Here is a 20,918-nt window from a genome sequence, read left to right as displayed (position 1 = left end):
AAATATGGTATCTCCGAGGAATTATTGGTATAATGGCTATAGTCATTAAATAATCCTAGTATTTTAGTTTTTTAATCTTTTGGTCAGTTCTCTTCACAAGCATTGTCTCTCATTCTTGTATCGAAGGCCACAATCGTAATCAAGTAAAAAAAAAAAACATTGTAGTTTTCCATTCTTTATATTAACACAACAATCACATTACAACATAAAAGTTAAAACCAATACACAAACAATCTTATTCAAAATACATAACCATACATACACACACAACGAAAATCCCAATTCCTTCAATGCCTAGGGTTTTTATAGTACAAAATAAGCTTCCTAGGTCTAAACAAATACCTAGACCCATACGTCGAATGAATCACATCCGCCAAAAGCGGATACTGCAACCAAGCAAACAAAAACACCGGCATAACCGCTAAAAACCCAATCACAATCGGCACCCAAATCAACCCCTCCCGATAAAGCACAAAAAAACTAACACTAAACGCAATCGTCATACTCGTAATCGACAAAAAAAGCGATGTTAACCCCAACATGAGTTTTTTAGGCAACGACTCTAAGAAATCGCGTTCAGCATAACGAGACGTGAGGATAGATAAAAACATGAGAATCGAAGCTGTTGATGAGAATAAGGAAATGGCGTCTGTTACTACGAAAACTATGAAGGTTGGTGTTGTGTGGAAGATTGGGATACCATCGGTTTGGTTGTATCCACCTGGCACTGTAAAAGCGGCGGCGAATACTATGGTGGCTATGAGTGCTGCAACGACCATACATTGACTAGCGGTTCCTTTCATCCATTTCTCACCTTGTGAAACGAGGTCTTTGTGTTCTTTTGTGAATAATTCGTGTGGTGTTAACCCGTCTTTGTTCTTACGTTCTCTGTAAGATGGAGGGATCATGGCTTCTACTTCCTATAACATAAATGTATATGTAGTTATATATTATATCCTCTATTATTTAGGGGTAAATGTGAGAAACAACAATACTTTTTGTTTATTTGTGTATTGTTTGTAGCATGCTACTTTGGATTGTTTTTTGTATTAGGTACTTTGAAAAATCTAGGTGATTATGACATTCTTTAATGCTTCCAAAAGTCTAGATAATTACAACATTGTATTTTTTAGACTTTTTTTTTTTCGGATTAGGACATTTTACTTTGAAATATTTAAGCAACAATAGTAGTGAACATAAGAACGTTACTTTGTATTTGGATGATATTGCTATAATCAATGAATAATAAAATAGCTCGTGTAAAACGTACCTTGAACCACAACAATTCACGTTGCATTTGTAAAGCAACTCCCGAAACATCTTGAAGACGTTTTCTCTTTGCACTCTTTCCAACTAAATGCAACATATTATTTTCGTTTTGATCTTTCAAAGGAGTTATCAAATCCTTCATTGACCCAATCTCATACAATAAATTGTATATACCCTCATGACGATGTTTCACAGCAATATGAAACACACTTTGATTGTTATCATTCACTTTCCATATCAAATCAGGGTATTGCCTAATAAGCTCAACCACAAATTTAGTGTTGCCCATTTCTGCAGCAAGAAACAGTATTCTAGAAGAATAAGTTCTTTTAACATTCACCATTGATGGCATCCTTGTTATTGGCTTTGATGTGGTCCCACCACCACTTCCAACTAATTTTTGGATTTCAATTGGCATTTTGACAATATTTTCGGATATGAGTTTTAGTAGTTGTAGAGCTTGATCTTCCTTTCCCAAATGTAGCTTGTCATCTTGCTTGATTGGATCGGGTGGGCCCCGGATGATGTCATCTATTTGATTCTTGGGCTTCTTCGCAATATCTTTCCAAATGATTCTTAGTAATTGTAATGCTTCGTTTTCCTTTTCGGGAGCTCCCACTTTTAAACGAATGGAAGCAAAACCTATAACAAGAAGAAACAAAATTATATTATAATTAATTAAAGGGTAAGTTACACGGATGGTCCCTCTGGTTTAGGGTAATCTCCGTGTTTGGTCCCTAACAACTTTTTTTACTCGAACCATCCCTACTTTATACTTTTGTTGTACGCTTAGTCATGGTAAATCAGTCTTTTTATAACGGACAGGGACCAAACGTGAAACAAAAATATACAGTAGGGACAGTCCGAGGTAAAAAAAAAAGTTGTTAAAGACCAAACACGCAGATTACACTAAACCACGGGGACCATCCGTGTAATTCACCCAAAGAGTAAATTACACGAATGGCCCCTATGGTTTAGGGTAATCTGCGCATTTGATCCCTGACTTATTTTTTTAACTCAGAAGGTCCCTATTGTTTTTTTTGTTACGCGTTTGGTCCCTGTCTTACCTAAAAAGGCCATTTTGCCCTTGATTTTTTATAATTTATTTAATTAAACACATCCCCATCCTACCCCCTCACCTTACCTACCCCACCATTTTTCCTTTTTTAAATAATAGTCTTTTTAAGTAAGACAGAGGCCAAACGCATAACAAAAACAAATAGTAGGGACCAAGCGCGTAACAAAAACAAATAGTAGAGACCTTCAAAGTTAAAAAATTAAGTTAGGACCAAACACGTAAATTACCCCAAACCATAGGGACCATTCGTGTAATTTACTCTAAAACAAATCAAGAATTATGCTTACATGAATTGATTTTCCTCCATATTACATTAGTCTTTGTTTCAACAAATGCATCCGGCTTTCGAGCCAAAACTCCAAGTACATTCCCATTACTAGCAAGCTCAGGGCGATCTTGCACTATCTTTAATGCGATATCTAAAAACGATTTTACAATGAGAGAAAAAATTTCAACAAATCAACAATGAAAATCATGGATAACATGCTTACCAAAAAGATCAGCCTCAACACATTTAAGAAGAAGCCAACCACGATTCTGAGGGGTCCAACCATCATCACTCAAGTTTTTCGATTTATCATAGAGATACTTCACCATGTCACGTTGACCAAATAAAGCAGCCATATAAAGAGGCATCATTGCTTGACTACCAGGGATTGAAAGCAACTTTTTGTTCTTGTTCACCATAATCTTAACCATTTCAACGTTTCCAGCTGCAGCTGCTAAACAAAGGGCAGTATTGGAACTATTGTTTTGAAGTTCTAAGTCCTTTTCATCCATCTTATCCACTAAATTTTCCACAAATTCTTGCAACTGTTTTGTTCTTATTGCTGATGCTGCAACATGAAGGGCTGTTTCGTGATTTTCAGTGATACTTGATCGTACTAATTTTGGGTCTTTTTCAAGAATCGCTTCAGCAGCTTTCCAATCGCCTTTAATGGCTGCTTCGTATAGAGGGACACCAATGTCTATGTAAGCTTCTCTGCTTCCTTTAAATTAGTTACAAGGAAAAGTTATTGCGAATCGAATGATATAACCAATCGATTAAAGTTATAAATAGCATGATATCTGTTCAAAATCAAAATTATATGCTACTTATTTGCGAAACCTCAAATCATATCACTTTATAGTTTATACGCACACCCAATGATCCAATCAAGTAGAAAATGGAGAAATTTACCTGTAAGGAGATCAGAAGCAGGTAGATTCGGTTGTGGTGGCCTTGATTGAGAAGGAACGATGATTTCGTGCTGCTGCTGTGGAGTTATGGGCTTCTGTTCATCGATTGGGGCTAATTGCACACCTGTTTGCTTCATATCTAAACAGTTACACCATTAACGATTAGAAACCTAATTGCTTGAGATCATGAGTAGTAGAGTGTAAGTGAGGGTTTGAATTTGATGCTTCTGAAAATACCTTTGCGATTATGTATGAGTTAGTGAATGAATAGCCTTCGGAGGAATTCTGATTATATTATTTGTGGAAGATAGTTTAACATTGATTCGATGATTTATAATGAGTTAACGTCTAGGTCTAAGTCAACGTTACAACGTCTATATCCTTATGTAAATTTCTAAGAAATTTGTCCTAATAAAAAATTGAGATAATCATTCAAATATTAAATGGATGGTGTACACTATACATGGCTAAATGGCACAAAAAACATTTTTTTTTTACATAGAAATTCAATTTTGATACCGTGTTAATTTTTTTTTCACTTTTGATACTGTGTTTTCCAATTTATTACAATTTTGACCATTTGACCAGTTAACCAGGTTATATGCTGACGTTACATGATGATGTGTCAGTTTTGATTACGTGGCATGCTGATATGATATGTTGATATGTCAAAATTGATTTTTTTTCACAAAAAACACTAAGTTTTCACTTTTTTTCAATTTTGACACTAAGTTTAATTTTTTATTTCAATTTTGACACTATGTTTTTTTTGTTCCAATCGAACATCATTTATCAAATTTTGTTCAATTTTATCTATTTTCCATTTGAAACCGTATAAATATATTTTTTTATTACATTTTAAACCGTATAAACATATTTTTTTTTTTCGTTTAAAAACCACATGTTTATTTAAATACAAGGTGTTTTTTTTTCTTATATTCAAAACATTAGTTATATCATGAGAATCAAACTAACCATAAGCTTCTAATAAGATGTAAATTTTTGATGGGTTGAAAACTTGATATCCGAGTTTTGATCGACTACACGCCTTCAAACCTCCAAACACATTTTAAAGTTGCATATTTAATATAAAATACAATTTTTATATAACTGATACATATTTATACATAAAAATATGGTTTGAGTGTGAAAAAAATAATAATAAAAATATGTATTTATACAAAATTATGGTTTTTAAATGAAAAAAAAAACATATTTATACGGTTTAAATGTATTAAAAAAATATTTATACGGTTTCAAATAGAAAATTGTTAACATTGAACAAAATTGGAAAAAATGATGTTCGATTTGGAACAAAAAAACATAGTGTCAAAGTTGAAAGAAAAAATTAAACTTAGTGTCAAAATCGAAAAATAATAATAACTTAGTGTTTTTTGTGAGAAAAAATTCAATTTTGACATGTCAGCATATCATGTCAGCATGTCACGTCGTCAAAATTGACATGTCATCATGCCACGTCAGCATGTAATCTGGTTAACCGGTCAAGTGGTCAGAATTATAACAAATTGGAAAACATGTCAAAATTGACACAAAAAAACACACGGTGTCAAAATCGAATTTATGTGTAAAAAAATCTTTTTTTGTGTCATTTACCCTTTTATAATTCTCAAATTAAATTTTCTTAAATATTCGTTGTAAAACAAAATAGATTTATAGAAACCACGCATAATTTAATTTATTCGGTCCTAATTTGGATCGGTTCGGTTTAGGTTTCGATTTTGGTTCGGATACTCGGTCCAAATGTATATCCCTAGTCTTAGTTATTTAAAAGTTCGATATTATTTTATTTTAGATCTTATTTATCTTTATAAGAAAAAAGATCAAACAATATTTTTTGAAGTAGTTAAGCTATTTAATTATATGTAAAAATTAAAATAGATATACTAAGAAATTGCATAACACATGGCAATCATGCTAAGGGAATTCAAATTTCAACAAGGATATGAGATTTGAGATTTTAATATGGTAATAAGAAATTGCATCCATAATCCATGTTATTCGTTTGAGATTTTAATATGGTAATAAGAAATTGCATCCATAATCCATGTTATTTGTTCACAATTTATGTTACTTTACAATAAGTAATTAGTTGACCAACACGATGCTATTTATGTTAAGAGTTTCTAATGACTATTAATAATGTTTACAATAAAAGTTTGTACATTATGTTAATTTGTATTTTACCTCTTAAAATTCAAAAAATGTTCAATATGCTTTATAATATATATATATATATATATATATATATATATATATATATATATATATATATATATATATATATATATATATATAGAGAGAGAGAGAGAGAGAGACAGACAGACAGAGAGAGAGAGAGAGAGAGAGCGAGAGCAAAATAAAATAGAGATCTTGAGATTCAACCTCAACCACATATTTTAAGTCTGCCACTCTAATCCACCGACGTACTGACACAACGACCATGTTATAATCATAAATGATTATATAGCATCGTTCTTTCTTTTCTCCTACACCACCATCCCCACCACCACAACCGCCACCGCCACCACCATTACCACCACCTTTGTAACGCTCCAATTCTCATGTATTGATTTATATAAGAATTTTCTTGATTTCAAGGTCTACTCAACGAGTTGGTTGCCCTACTCGCCGAGTAGCAGCGGGTTGGTCCACATGTTTTAGTGATCTACTCGCCGAGTCCAAGAAGTGACTCAACGAGTAGGAGCTAACTGATGAAACCCTAGATTCCGGGGTATTGCACCCTATTTAAAGGATCATTGGCCTCCCCCAGCCTCCTCTTTACAGCTCCTTGGCACCCTTAAACCCTAAATTGTGTGGGTGTGGGTGTGTGTTTCTTTGGTGTGATAAAGCTTGGATGAGGGATCTTGGTGAAGAAACACTTGGGGGAAAAAAGTAAATTAAAGCTAAGAACTCGTGGGAAGCAAAGATCTACTTCAGTTGGCACTCTCTTGAAGGTATTAGGCTATCTCCTTGGCTCATTTCATTTTTAATCTCTTTTGGGTGGGTTTTAGAAAAAGTTTATAGTGCTTGAGTCAAGATCTGAAGTTGCAACTTCAGATCTGGACTCCCTTTGGCCTCTAAATCCATAAAGTCACCAGTTTTGGCAAGTATGAGCCTTCCCTCAAGTGCAAGACTTCTTTTCAAGCTTAGTTTTGTCATTTTGAGGCTTTAGAGCTTTGCATGCACGTAAAGTTTGCAACTTTACGTGATAAGCATGCCTTGGGAAGCTGGATCTGCAATATGGAGCATTTGCATGGCTTAAAAAGCATTTGTATGGATGAAGGACTGAAGGGACTCGGCGAGTCCGATGAAGATTATCGTGAACTCGGCGAGACGGATGAGTGACTCGACGAGTCGGATGGGGTTTTCCCAATTGTTGGACATATATGAACTTGGTGAGTTGCAAGGGGAAGTCGACGAGTCGACCATGGAGTTTACGGTCGCAAACCTTAGGAACTCGACGAGTCACTCTAGTGACTTGGCTAGAGTGACTCGATGAGTTGGTGAGTTATGCATGAAACTCGGGGAGTAACTGAGGGTACTCGACGAGTTGAGGTCAACATGGACTGTTGACCTTGACAGTTGACTTTGACTTTGACCAAGGATTGACCAGTTGACTTCTGGGGACATTTTGGGAGATTGGAAATTTAAAAGCATGGTTTACAATGAATATAGGTGGTGGAGTTCGTGGCAGTGTCCCAAGAGTTTGAGCTTATCATATGAGTCGACGGTTACGAGGTGAGTTGTTCTCACTATATCAATAGGGTCTAAGGCACTAAGGTCGGCCTTTTGCGGATTGTATCCGGTTATGGCATGATATGTTTATTGATTACATCCTGGTAGTTAGGATGGTGATATGCTTATGCGTAGTGACCTGGTTAGGTCAGTGTCCTGGTTATAGGATGATGCTATGTTAGTGACTATTTAGGTATGTATCCCGATTATTGGGATGTTGCTATGATTAGTTATCTGTTAGATTGGTTTGACTGTTATATAATATGAGCTAGCGTATGATATTTATGTGCACATGTTTGTTTGATTAGGGATTGGGTTGAGGTGGTCTTGCTTTGTGTTGTAGGCCAACATACCCGGTAAGCGGTCTGGATAAGTTGTAGGCCCTGCGAGGCGGTTCAGCCACGCCAAAGGCTCGTGAACGATCAAGATAGGCTGTAGGCCCTACGAGGCAGTCCATTCAGGCTTAAGGCTCATTATGTATGTTGTTATGTATTTGTTACATGTTATGATTATATTGGTATGGCGTTGGTATTTTGGGGTAGCTCACTAAGCTTTCGGGCTTATAGTTTCAGTTTGTTGTTTCAGGTATTCTGGTGATCGAGGGAAGGCGAAGACCTGATCGTACCGCTCCTCCTGCTGCTATGTTTTATTATTGGAAACTGGAATACTCTGATGATTATTATTTTGAAAAAAAATTATGTATTGATTAAACGGTCTTTTTAAGTGTGTTGAAAAGGTTTTAATTGACATCATTTTATGGGTGTTACAACCTTGACACCAACTGACCCCACACCTATCACCTCCGTCACTTATACCATCCCCACCTCTGTTACTACTATCTCTTATGTCATTAACTGTCATAATCATATATGATTATTGTGAACATACATATATGTATAATCATTTATAATTAGGCATGCACTGCTGGTGTTGGTACGCTGGAACGTCAGATCGGCAAATGAGAAATATATGGTTCATGTTGAATCTCAAAATCTCTATTTTTTTAATCTCAAGTTAACTGTCTTTTATATATATATATATATATATATATATATATATATATATATATATATATATATATATATATAAACTGTTTTCTTCGTTACTAAGTAAGTGTTGGTGGGATAGTTTATACGTTTTATAAATACCGAAACATATGAACATTGACCATTTTCACTTATTTATTGGTTAGTTTTAATCTATTAAGTTAAATAAAAAAGCAAAGTTTAAAAATAAAAATCGCATCTCCTAAAATATTTATTTAAAATATTATATAATAATAATAATAGTTTTGTATTCATTTTGGACGTATTGCATATATATATATATATATATATATATATATATATATATATATATATATATATATATATATATATATATATATATATATATATATATAGAGAGAGAGAGAGAGAGAGAGAGAGAGAGAGAGAGAGTTAGGTTCAAGTATTCTAACTAATTATTGTACATCTATCGTATTAAAATATGTTGTTTGATAATATAAATACATTCAATATTTCATAACTATTGTTATTAACACAAATTCTCACTAATTAAATCGTCTATAAGGTTATTATACAATTATTATTATTATTCTCATTTCTGTCAGAATGTTTTATTCGGTCATATTCTATTCGAATGAAAATAAGTGAAAAAAGATGTGTGAAAAAATAATAATAATAATAATAACGAGAATGCATGAAAATGACAATATTTTTGTAAGGTTGAATTTATTTGCATTGCTAATAACTTATTCTCTTAGTAATTTTCATAATATCCGATAATTAGTTTGAATATATATATATATATATATATATATATATATATATATATATATATATATATATATATATATATATATATATATATATATATATATATATATATGTTCAGATTCATTTGAGATCATTCTAATTTTGTGAGACCGTGAGACCAGACCTAAAAATAATTTTAAAATGCAAAATAAATGGAAAAATCCAAAAATTCTTTTTTTAAATATTATTTTCGGAACTTGAGTTAACTAAAAAAATATAAAAAAAAATAAAATAAATTCCGTTTTTTTTTTTGAAAAATACGTGAAATATTCTAAATAGAATATTACACTGACATATTCTAAAAAATAATTTTAAAATGCAGAATAAATGGAAAAATCTAAAAATTCTTTTTTTAAATATTATTTTCGGAACTTGAATTAACTAAAAAAAATAAAAATAAAATAAAATAAATTCTATTTTTTTTGAAAAATACGTGAAATATTATAAATAGAATATTACACTGTACATATTCTAAAAATAATTTTAAATGCAAAATAAATGGAAAAATCAAAAAATTCTTTTTTTAAATATTATTTTCGGAACATGAATTACCTAAAACAAAATAAAAAAAAATAAAAAATGTGTCTCACGGTCTCACAAAATATAGGTGGTCTCAAATGAACCTATATATATATATATATATATATATATATATATATATATATATATATATATATATATATATATATATATATATATATATATATATATATATATATATTCCGAAAATTTGATATTATGGTTGCATCTAACTCGAAATTGTTTTATCCGGACTAAAAATGATTAAATTTGACTTTATCTCAACCGTGTAACATAGTTTTATTATTGCATTTTGTTTTTTTTTTAAAACATCAAAGTCTTGGAAGTTTACACAACAAATTTCAGAAGTGTAAACATTATTTTAAGACCAAAACATTCATATTATTGTTTCACATATCGAGCTTTGATTTTGAATCAATCCTTTATTTTGTACTTTTTCCACAAAGCACATGCTTTTTGATAGTTGTGAATTTGTGATAAGGTTTGAAATTTCGAAAGAAAGTATATCTTTGATAAAACGAAATGTCATGAATGATCCATGCATTTTCTAAGAAGTATCAATTTAAGGATTATGTTGGAAAATGTTATACAATTGGTTCATGTAGTTTCATAAATCAAACACGGTTAGTTCTTCGGTTGTTAAGACTATCAATTTTGTATGACGAGTATATATTCTTATCTTATTTTGATTTTTTTTAATTAATTTAAATAAATAATGTAATTAAGATATGATCTATGTTTTTGTATTTTGGCCAATTGAACAATTTCAGGTTCCCAATAGGTTGCCAAGGACGTAAATATTTTACGGATTTGGCATTTGGTTTTTGACATTTCTTGCTGACTTGGATATTGACTTTGTCAAATTTATTCCACTTTGTGTTTTAGTAAAGGTAAGTATATTCCTTACTCCTTAGTTCTCTAATCTCAGTTTATCTCAAACACACTCATTATATTAGGTGTTTGATAATTTGATAGGCCTTTTATGACCTCAAGTATAAGGCTCGGATGACTTTGTTAGATTCAAACTATTTGGTATCATATTTAGAAGCCTTTGATTCGGTCCATGCTTCAGATTCAAGGTTGTGTCTAATTCAGTCAGTCAAACTCTTGACTCAATCAACAACTATCAAATAACCTCAAACCCGAACTTTGCATTCTAAAGGTCAAGGTTTTTTTTTTCCACGTAATGCAACATGTGAGTATTATTTTTAGATTACAAATATATAACTACATTTATATGGATTTAAGTTACAAATAGATCCATAAAACTTTCCAAAACAAATGATATCTAATGATTAAAAACATACAACTTACCGATATAGCTTTTCAATCCACATTGAAACCTTTATTATCTTCATATTTTGTGAATTGTGACCATATACCAATTAAACTAAGATATATCTTGTTTGATAAAGCACTAACTAAACCAACAATACTCACATAGATACTGAAATATGAAATAAAATGTTTAAATCTTTAAATCCTAGATTATGATTTAAGAGATAGGATGTGACCGATTTTTTGATTCAAAATGAGAGGAAGAAGTTGATAAGGCCACTTTATCGATCATAACATTGTATAACCTATCTGTCGGTTTTAAAAATATTCAAAAACTTGACTTCAAATTCTATATCAACCATTGTAGCAATGAAGAAGATGATGATGATGTTAGGTTGCTCAAACTTGTCACAAACTAGATGATAACCCACACACACCCTGTGTAATGATAAGAACATTAAATTAGTTATTTTATATGTTGTTAACAGTGGAATAGAATTGTTAAAAGGCTCAACAATTCAAGATTTTGAAACCATATATACCAATAATATAGTGTTTACCTCGTCTAATCCTAAAATTGATACATTTGTTAAATAATAAGGGACAATTTGTAAAATATATTTTTTTGGTAGACAAAACAAATTTGCAAAAATCCCCGAATGTGTAAATAAAACCTAAACTATTAAAAATGATTTTTATTTACAAGTTAAAATACATTTTCAAGACAATAAAACTGCAAATAAATTACATGATTTTTGTTATTGAGCATAAACTTGTAAAATTTAATATTAAAAATTTTAAAAACAATAAATTCATGATTTGGTTTGTTTTGTTTTGATAAAACTACTTACATGACCAACTCCAAATAATTAAATACTAACATTTAAACAAAACTAAATTTAATTCACATCCAACAATAAACCTAATATTAATACAATTTTTAAATTTTCCATGAATGACAATCATGTATTTGTTTAGGCAAATTCAATGACAGTAAAATGATCAAAACTTTATTTGAGAGCTTAATTACCCAAAAATATGAAATTAACCAATTAGTAAAATTATTTTTGGAGTTGGATTTTCCAATGCAGAATTACATGCAACTGTCCGTATTCTCAATTGCTTGGAGGGTTCTTTCCTTTTAAATTATTTAGGTGTCCCGGTTGGGGTTAATATGTTATTGACAAAGAACTAGAAGTCGATTCTTGATAACTTTAGCTCCAAACTAGTTTGGAAAGCTAAACCATTATCGTTTGGCGGTCATCCCACTCTCGCCAAATCTGTCCTTGGTTCCCTTCTGGCCTACTACATATCTTTATTCAAAGCTCATCAAGGAATTATTGATAATCTTGAAATGATCAGGAGCATACTTATTTGGGGGATGTGGAGGACCTAAAAAGAAAATTCACCGGATGGAATGCTCAAAAGTCACCGCGCCAATATCTGATGGAGGTCTTGGAATTGGATCCTTATTAGCTCAGAATACAGCCCTCTTAATCAAATGGTGGCGTAGGATGATTAATGAAAAAGATAGTTTGTGGAAAATGGTTATTGATAACATTCACAATCTGTACAATAAACTGTTGACAATTTATCTGAGACAGATGTGGCATGTTGGCGTATTCGGGTCCAAATCAAAGGTTACTTGGAGTGTTGTCCAAGGTTTTAGAGTTTTCCTTGAGCCATAAGGAATGCTTCACATGGAAAGTATTATTTAATTACATTTAGGTATCCTAGTTATATTCTAATGTGATCTGTATAGTATATAATAGAGATAGGATCTTGTATTCTGTATTCGATTGAAGTTTTGGGTAATTTTCTTCAAATAAAGTTCATGCGAGTTAGGTATTCTACTTTTGTTACTTGTATTTCCTGTTACCTTTAATTGGTATCAGAGTCTCAAATCAAATACCTATGACAGAAGGTGAACTTGCGATAGAAGAGAAAGAGCTTTCATGTTCGAAATCAGAGAAACAGTTCGTGTGGAAAACATGAGCATAAATCTAAATCGGAACAATGAATAAATAACTTTCCTATTCGTGTCGTCGGTTTCGTCGGCTTGGATCAATCAAAACATGAGGATCATACACCTTGAGCGAGGTTAAGGCTTTGAGAATTCTTGATCGATAGCTTGAAGAGCTAAAAAGAATCGAAAGCTTGACAATTAAGGCAGAAGCATAATCTATTTGGTGATGACAGGAGAAGTAGGCTCTTCACAGCCAACTATAAAGGAACCTACCTCGTTAGCATTTCAATGCCTAATTTTAACGGCGACAAACTACATGATTTGGAGAATGTAAATGGAGGTTTTGCTTGGAATCCATGGGGTCTGGGATGTCGTTGATCTAGGCTCAGACGACTCCAAAAGGAACAATATCGTGAAAGGACTATTGTTCCAGTCAATACCAGAAGACCTAATACTTCAAATCAGAAATCTCATAACAGCTAAGGAGATGTGGGATGCAAATAAGACTCGAAACTTGGGAGCCGATCGTGTGAAGGAAGCGAGACTCTAGACGTTAATCACTGAATTCAAAAATCTCAAGATGAGTGATACAAGCACAATAGATGATTTTGCAGCTAAACTGTTTGGAATTGCTTAAAAATTTGCTTCACTAGGACAGCTCATCACTAAACAGAAGCTTGCAAATAAGTTTCTTACAAGCCTCCCTAGGCAATTTGTGAATATTGTGGCATCTCTCGAACAAGTCTTGGATCTTAAAATAATAGGTTTTAAGGACATGGTTGGTCACTTTAAAGCCTATGAAGAAAGAATTAAGGGTGAAGATAACTCATTCGAAACACAAGCAAAGCTACTCTATTCCAAATCAGAATCGTCCACAAGAAACAACGAATCATCAAGGGTTAGAGGTTGGGGTTCAAATTATCTAGGTAAAGCGCGTGGTGGTGAACATGGTCGAGGTAACACACAAACTCACGATCACTTAGGATCATCTGAAACTCGTGAAGATAAAAAACAGAAGGGCAAACCATGCGAGCAAAGAGTTCTCTCAAACATCCAATGTTACTGGTGTGACAAATACGGACACTTCACTTCAAGATGCTTGAATCGAACCAAAAAGCATGAGGAAAACCTTGATGAGGCATACGAAGGAGATACAAATCATGAAGAATGAACTTTCTTTATGATGAATGCAATTCAAGAAGCAGTGTTCTTGAACGAAGACAAATATATCCTTCCAAAGATTGAGGAAAATGTCCATGAAGATGGTGTTTGGTACTTAGACAATGGTGCAAGCAACCACATGATCGACAACTACTCTTATTTTCTAAATTAAATACGAACATAACGTCAAGGGTGAGATTTGGAGATGGATCATGTGGTAGCATCAAAAGGAAAGGATCAATTTTATTCGAAGGCAAAAATGGAGAGAAAAAATTGATGAAATATATTTATTACATTCCATCCCTTCGTAGTAATGTAATATGTAACGCTCGCAGATCCGGGCTAGTCAATTTAGAGATAATAGGGGTTGAAAACGACTTTTCGACAAAAGATTATTTAGAATAAATAATCTTAACAAAGTTTTAGAATACTTCTCAAGGGTTCCGTACATATAAAGACTGCCAAAATCCGAGTTATTACGAAGAAATTATGGCTCGTCGAAGTTTTACGGCAAAACCGGCAAGGCACCGGGAGACGTAAATAGTGAATTTACGATAGAGGACTTTTTAGTCTTAGTGATCTAAACAAACATTGTATTATACGTTAAACTGAGAACATACAAAAAAAGAACGCCCAGATCTGACTTCGTATGAGGAAATTATGAATTTTCTAAGATTTGACCTAACAGTGCACGACCCAAAACTCGAATATTAGTTCGAGCGGTTTTTGGCTTACGCGACCTAAATGAGAGTTGTAGATCTCATTAATAGGAACTCAACGGTAAAAAGACAGACGAAAATGGAGTCCGTATGAAGGAGTTACGAATTCTTTGCAGTCATTTAGCAGTCTAATCTCTTCCTACTGTTAAATTTAAGATCGGTCGAGAATTAGCCGACAGAGTCTAAATGAAAGTTGTAGATCTTGTTTTTACCTACGCGTGGAAAAAAAAGTTGAAAATGGAGCTCGTATGCGAAAGTTACGGGTTTAGAAATCGGCAGGTTGCTGCTGCAAAAGGGGTGACGTGGCTAAATATAGGCCAAGGCTTTCTCCCCAAGGAAAGCCATCAGGTGATGACATGTGGCACCGACTCGGCGAGTCCGTCAGGATTTCACCCTATAAATAGAGGTGTCAGGTTCTCTCATTTCCCACACCTCTCCCCTTCAACTTTCTCTCTCTAAACTCTCTCTCTCTAGCCTCCCTTAAGCCCCCTAAAGTCTAGGTAAACCCCCTAGCACCCGAAGGAAGCCCCGAGGCTCCCGAAGTCCTAAGAAAAGGGCCTTTCCGCTTGGGAACGCTGCTCCAGCGAAGCCAGGTTTTCGAGAAAACTCGCTTTAAGTGAGCTACGCCTACCCTATCTTTAATATAACTTATGTTTCAATATAGTAATATTATTAGGACCTTATAATAAGTACTTGGGCTATTATTATGGGTTATATAAGTATTGTTTAACGCTTATATAATAGTAACAATAGCTAGACTATTAATTAGTCTTGGTGAATATTAGACTAAACTCTAGTGGTAATGATACTAGGTTTTGTCCGAGGAAAATTGTGTTGAGAGTAATGAAGTGTTGTCCGAGTACCGAGTCACCACCGTATCAGGTGAGTGCATAATTACTTTCATCTTACACATAGATATGAAGTATTTTATATAAACTACGTGCTATGTGTGTATATTGTCTGAATACTTGTTGTCTGTGCTAGGTGAAAGATTTTTATACATGTTTTAAATTATGTAACAGCCCGGATTCCCAGGTATTATTCATTCTTATATTTTTGGTATTTTGTGAGGAGACTCGGCGAGTTGGAGCTCAAAATCGCCGAGTAGGATCGCGATTTGGGTGAGGGTTCGCGTCTGGACTCGGCGAGTCCACGCTGTTTAATGAAACCCTAATTCTCCGGGTTTGGAGCCTATTTAAGGGCACTTATAGCCTCCCATTGCGCCTACCAGTCCCTTGAGAGAACCGTAAGAGAGCTAATTCGTTTTGGGAGAGAGGAAGTCACTTTTTGGCCTTTGTATTCTTTGTTTAGCAAGAGCAAGGAGGAGGTGAGATTCCAACAGATCCAGAGTCCAGAGGCTTCATTTTGAGGTAATGGTTCGAATCTCCTTCAGTTATAGGGTTGATCTTTAGAGTTAGGGTTTTATAACCCCTTTGGAGAGAGATTATGTGAAGCAAATGGTCCCTCTTCGAGTTTGTGCCTTGGATCTGGACTCAAAGAGGTCCAGAGACCTTAACCATTGGAGCTTTATGGGTTATTATGGAGTCATTGGACCTAGGTGGTTATTTTTGGGACCAAATCACCTTTTGATGCCTTGTGGGGGTTATACAAGCATCAAGTTTCGAACTTTATGTAGCATTCATGCTTGGGAAGGCCAGATCTATGGCTTGGGGAAGCAGATCTGACCTCAGAAGGTCAATAAAAATGTGTGCATGGAATGAACTCGTCGAGTTGTTCTTGGGACTCAGCGAGTAGGGTTGGGGTTTCACGTAAAGTGTTCTGCGAGTGGACTCGCTGGGTTAGGGGATAACCCAGTGAGTTAGGGAGAGTCAATATGGGGTTGAGTCAAGCCGGAACTCGCCGAGTTGTTCTTGAGACTCGACGAGTTAAGTCATGGTTGCCCTGCGATTCATGCCAGGTGGAACTTGTCGAGTTAGGGGGTGCTCGACGTGCCAAGAAAATATCCGGGGGAGTCATTGAACGCGTTAGACTCGTCGAGTTGCTTTGGTGCACTCATCGAGTCAGGTCAAAGTTGACCGTTGACCATAGTTGACCAGTGTTGACTTGATAGGGTTAGTCAACCTTAGTTGTAAAAGTGTTAATTAGAGATATATTGTATTATCGGAAGATTATAGTTCGGGGGATCGAGCACAAGTGATTCCAGGGATTTGCGAGTTATCGAGATACACGAGGTGAGTCTTCTCACTATACTTTACATTGAGTAGGTAACTAGAGTTATGTGATACAGTGCTTGTATGCTATATATGTGTTATGTGTTGCGCTGCATTATTCTATGTGATTTATGATGTGCATGTTTACAGACTTAGAACCTGACAGTTCACAGAGTTTGGGTGCACGGACCCACAGAGTTATAGCCTCGAGTGGCTAATATGTGTTATATGTGGTATTTTGGGGAACTCACTAAGCTTTGTGCTTACAGTGTTTGGTGTTATTTGTTTCAGGTACTAGTGACGACCGTGGGAAGGTGCCGACTTGATCAGTACACACACTCAGGATTTTATGTTATGAGATCTTGGGAATTTTGTATGACATGAATTGTATTTCAAGCATGGGTGTTTTTACGAATATTAAATGAATTATGTTTTTATAAAATGCGAAAAATTGTTTTGAAATTTACGGTGTTACAAGTTGGTATTAGAGCCTTGGTTTGATGGATTCGGGTACACCTTCGGGAGTATTTGAACTCAAACTGAGGATTTGGAAAATATTTTCAAAAGAGAACCAAATTTTCTAAAAGAGGTAAAAGATTTTTAGAGAAACTCAGAGTAGAAACGTGTGTACAATCAGTCAGCGCCCGAACGGTGATTTCCCAAAATACCCTTATATTATATGTTTATGAGATTGATATGATGTATTCTCTTGCTAGAGTAGGCTAGGTATTCCTATTAGGACTAGAGTGCCCTGATTTGTGATGCCTTAGCCTAGGGATAGGTGAGCTGCTATGAGATGCTTGAGAGTGAATAGGTAGCAGCGAGGAGCTTATGAGAGATCTGTTAGAGAGTGATAGAGTACTTGGAAATTGGGATCCGAAGAGGAGGATTTGGGGTGTATACTGAAACAGTGCGGATAGTAGTATTGGGCCCATACTACTGAAAGCACCGGGGCGGTGTACAGTTCAAGTAAGAACCTTCGGAATGCCAAGGATCAAGGAGGGAAGAGTTCTCGAGTGTGAGTATGCTCGAATGGATTCTAATTTATCGTATGTTGTATTTCAGAGGTAGATCATGGTGAGGACACGTCTTATGCCAGAGAGCAGTGGGGCTAGTGATGAGGAGATCCGTCGGATCGTCCACGAGGAGGTGGTTGCGGCCATCAGGGCAGAGATACCATAGATGTTCGGGTCTATTAAGACCATGCTGATTGAGACTTTCGACAAGCGTTATGCTGTTCTTTCTGAGGCTGCTGTTGCGGTGGCCACGGCAGCTGTTGCTGCTGCGCGGCCGCTGGGTGGTGATGCGTTGCTGTTCTGAGAGTTCAGCAAGACGAAACCGCCAGAGTTTGACGGGACCCAGGACCCGGTGGCGCCTATGAGGTCGATTTCAGACATAGAGGGGTGTTTCTTCACTTGCTCATCTCCTGAGCATTTGAGAGTCCGGTTCGCGCTGAACCAGCTTCGCTTGGGAGCGAAGGACTGGTGGACGTTTGTGACAGCGCATTTTTCGCCTGCTGAGCTTGCGACAGTGACCTGGGAGAGGTCCACTGCCATGTTCCGAGATGAGTATGTTCCCCAGGTGGAGAGGGAGCGTTTGACCTAGGAGTTTCTGACCCTCAAGCAGGGTACTGAGTCTGTTACGGTGATTACCAGGATGTTCCACGAGAGGGCGATGTTCTGCCCTGAGCATGTGTCCACTGAGCAGGCATGCATGAGCCGATATTTGAGTATCTTGAGGCGAGACATTCGGGAGTTCATGACGAACTCCTCGTACCGGACATCTGCCGAGCTTTAGGCAAATTCCCGGAAGAGGGAGATTGAGCTAGAGACTCAGGCCAGGGAGGAGGTGGAGTTTCAGGGGAGGGATCGGCGACCGGTACAGTCCCAGCCGGCAGCCAAGCGGGTCAAGCCCACTGATCCCAAATCTGGGAGCCCGAATGATGGAGTATGTAGAGCTAGATCTTGGTACAAATGTGGCAAGGAGGGGCATATGGCCAAGGACTGCCCCAAGGGGTTTGCAGTATGTTTTGACTGCAACCAGACCGGAGACCGGAAGGTGGAGTGTCCGCGGTTGTAGGGATCAATTCAGGGAGCACCTCAGGGATCTACCCCTGCCGCCATCAGAGTTACCGAGAGTCGGCCAGTGAAGGCCGAGGCGCCGAGGGCACGAGGGAGAGCTTTTCATTTGACCGCGGAGGAGGTCCGCGCAGCGCCCGATGTCGTGGCTGGTATGTATTCTTTCATGTATTTTTTTCAATGATTGAGATATTATGCTTATATTATGTTATGCATGGGTACTTTTCTTGTGAATTTTGTAACTGCCTTGGTGTTATTTGACTCGGGTGCGAGTCGGTGTTTTCTATCTTTGGCTGTTAGTCAGCATATTAGTGTTAGTCGCTAGGCGCTGAGTCGGCCTCTGAGAGTTTGCATAGCTGACGAGAGGGTGATATATGCCACAGAGGTGATCCGCGGGTGCGTATTCGAAATTTTCGGTGTTGAGTTCCCGATTGACTTGGTTCCAATTGCGATGGGTGATGTTTGTGTCATTGTGGGTATGGACTGGTTGAGCAGAGTCGGTGCGGTTATCGACTGCGAGCGACAACTGGTGACCATACGAGATCGTAGTGGGGGGTTCTTACGGTGTACGGCGAGGGTACCCATTCTGGATCAGCGTTTTGTTCGGCCGCTAGGGTGAGGCAGTGTCTACAGCAGGGCTGTAAGGGTTTTGTGGCATACGTGATGGATACACGGGTTGATTCCGAGAGTCCGAGGTCAGTAGAGGAGGTTCCGATAGTGCGTGAGTTCCCAGATGTCTTTCCAAACAAGTTTTCGGGGAAGTGGAGTTCAGTATCGATTTGGTTCCGGGAGCCGCGCCTATTGCCAAGGTGCCTTATCGCCTTGCACCTTCAGAGATGCAAGAGTTGTCCTCGCAGCTTCAAGAGATGTTGGGAAAGGGGTTTATTCGGCCGAGCGGCTCGCTGTGGGGAGCGCCTATCCTTTTTGTCAAGAAGAAGGATGGTTCACACCGGATGTGCATTGATTACCGGGAGTTGAACAAGCCGACGGTCAAGAACCGTTACCCGTTGCCGAGGATTGACGATTTGTTCGATTAGTTACAGGGAGCATCTTGGTTCTCCGAGATCGATTTGAGGTCTGGATACCATCAGGTGAGGGTGCGAGATGAGGACATCCAGAAGACAGCATTCAGGATGCGTTATGGGCATTATGAGTTTGTGGTGACGCCTTTCGGGCTCACCAATGCCCCGACAGTGTTCATGAATCTCATGAACCGAGTGTGCAGGCCGATGTTGGATCGATCAATGATTGTATTCATCGATGACATCTTGGTATATTCGAGATCAAGAGAGCAGCATGAAGAGCATTTGAGGGAGATCCTCGGATTTCTGAGATCGGAGAGGCTTTATGCCAAATTCTCCAAGTCTGATTTCTGGTTGCGAGAGGTCCAGTTCCTGGGACATCTCGTTAACCAGAAAGGGATATTGGTCGACCCGGCCAAAGTTGAGGCATTGATGAGATGGGAGGTGCCGAGGTCACCCTCCGAGATCAGGGGTTTTCTAGGGTTGGCCGGTTATTATCGGAGATTTATCAAGGATTTCTCTAAGATCGCAGTGCCACTCACTAGAATGACCCACAAGGATGTCGCTTTTTCATGGGGCCCCGAGCTGCAGGCCTCCTTTGATACGCTTCGTCAAAGGTTATGCGAGGCCCCGGGGTTAGCCCACCCGGAGGAAATGGAGGACTTTGTGGTATACTGTGATGCATCGATCTTGGGGATGGGAGCGGCGCTGATGTAGAGAGGGCATGTGATAGCATACGCATCGAGGCAGTTGAAGCCACATGAGACGAGGTATCCCACCCATGACCTAGAGTTGGGGGCAGTGGTGTTCGCCCTCAAGATTTGGCGTCACTATCTATATGGGGTTCGGTGTACGATATACACGGACCATAAGAGCCTGAAATA

At 36.8% G+C, this 20,918-nt stretch overlaps 1 protein-coding gene across 1 annotated transcript; it reads right to left on the bottom strand.

The window, feature by feature from the left end:
* Positions 1-212: 212 nt before the first annotated feature.
* Positions 213-3,873, bottom strand: LOC145011057 (uncharacterized). The gene is made up of 6 exons (XM_078969681.1): positions 3,764-3,873; positions 3,528-3,665; positions 2,839-3,336; positions 2,635-2,766; positions 1,271-1,911; positions 213-920 (listed from the first exon to the last, which is right to left on the bottom strand). Exons 2-6 carry the CDS (start codon positions 3,661-3,663, stop codon positions 288-290), a joined length of 2,040 nt encoding a protein of 679 aa, XP_078825807.1. The 5' UTR covers positions 3,664-3,665; positions 3,764-3,873; the 3' UTR covers positions 213-287.
* Positions 3,874-20,918: the final 17,045 nt, after the last annotated feature.

Source organism: Lactuca saligna, chromosome 8 (genome assembly GCF_052625555.1).
Source record: "Lactuca saligna cultivar CGN05327 chromosome 8, ASM5262555v1, whole genome shotgun sequence".
Taxonomy (NCBI): Eukaryota; Viridiplantae; Streptophyta; class Magnoliopsida; order Asterales; family Asteraceae; genus Lactuca; species Lactuca saligna.
The sequence above is the reverse complement of the archived record's forward strand: the minus strand, read 5'-3'. Positions and strand labels throughout refer to the sequence as shown.

Bases quoted from the DNA above. Each gene is read 5' to 3' on its own strand.
- LOC145011057 (XM_078969681.1), bottom strand. From the start codon at position 3,663: ATGAAGCAAACAGGTGTGCAATTAGCCCCAATCGATGAACAGAAGCCC. The intron at 2,767-2,838 runs GTAAGCATGTTA...AATCGTTTTTAG, and splicing joins TGTTGAGGCTGATCTTTTTG to ATATCGCATTAAAGATAGTG. The intron at 1,912-2,634 runs GTAAGCATAATT...TTCTTGTTATAG, and splicing joins ATGGAGGAAAATCAATTCAT to GTTTTGCTTCCATTCGTTTA.